The following is a 681-nucleotide window of genomic DNA, read 5'->3' on the forward strand; positions in this document are numbered from 1 at the left end:
TCAAAGAAACGACTCATGGCGGCGAAGGCGTGAGCTTAGAGAAGCGCTCCTGTGGCGAGCGTCCCTACGACGGATGCTGCTTGAGCCACTTCCATTATAGTCGCCATCTTCACCACTGCTCGACTCGGATTCTACGGTGGCACCGCTCTCGTTTCCACTACTGTAGTCATCCTGGCTTTGGTCGTCTCGTCCACCTCTTCTAATGGCAGCCAGGCTCTGGGGAAACAGCTTACCATGCCAGCCATTCCACATGAATTTCAACAGCTGCGCCCAATGATTGAGATAGTACTCTAGTGTATTGGGCCGAATCGATCGCCGGAAGGTCTTATTCTTGCCCTCAGGATCTGCCGCGTGCCAGAAGCTACTTATTCGAGCCGCTTGAGGGTCCGTCAATCGCTGCTGAGTTCCATGCCGGCATTCCCGCCAGGTTTGACGGAGGATCGACAGACTAGTGTCTCGAAGAGCGATGAGCGTCGTCGAGTCCTCACTGCGCAGCTTATACGACTCCGCAATCTCATCCTTCTGGAGCCCCGCCGTGTATCGACTCAGACCTAGCTTTTTCATCCACAACTCTTCTCCACTGTTGCTGTTGAAGATTGGCAGCGCCACATTTGCCACCCACTGGGGTATATAGGTCAGGCATGCTCCCACTTGATAGATCCATCAATCAACTCACCTTTG

The 681-nt window shown here is 53.9% G+C and overlaps 1 protein-coding gene across 1 annotated transcript; it reads right to left on the bottom strand.

Moving 5' to 3' along the window:
* On the bottom strand, positions 1 to 564 carry M409DRAFT_61707 (uncharacterized protein; the record flags this gene model as incomplete). Its single annotated transcript, XM_033814848.1, has 1 exon — positions 1 to 564. One exon carries the CDS (start codon positions 562 to 564, stop codon positions 1 to 3), a length of 564 nt encoding a protein of 187 aa, XP_033659273.1.
* Between the last annotated feature and the right edge of the window lie 117 nt (positions 565 to 681).

The sequence above is a fragment of the Zasmidium cellare genome (genome assembly GCF_010093935.1).
Source record: "Zasmidium cellare ATCC 36951 unplaced genomic scaffold M409scaffold_98, whole genome shotgun sequence".
Taxonomy (NCBI): domain Eukaryota; kingdom Fungi; phylum Ascomycota; class Dothideomycetes; order Mycosphaerellales; family Mycosphaerellaceae; genus Zasmidium; species Zasmidium cellare.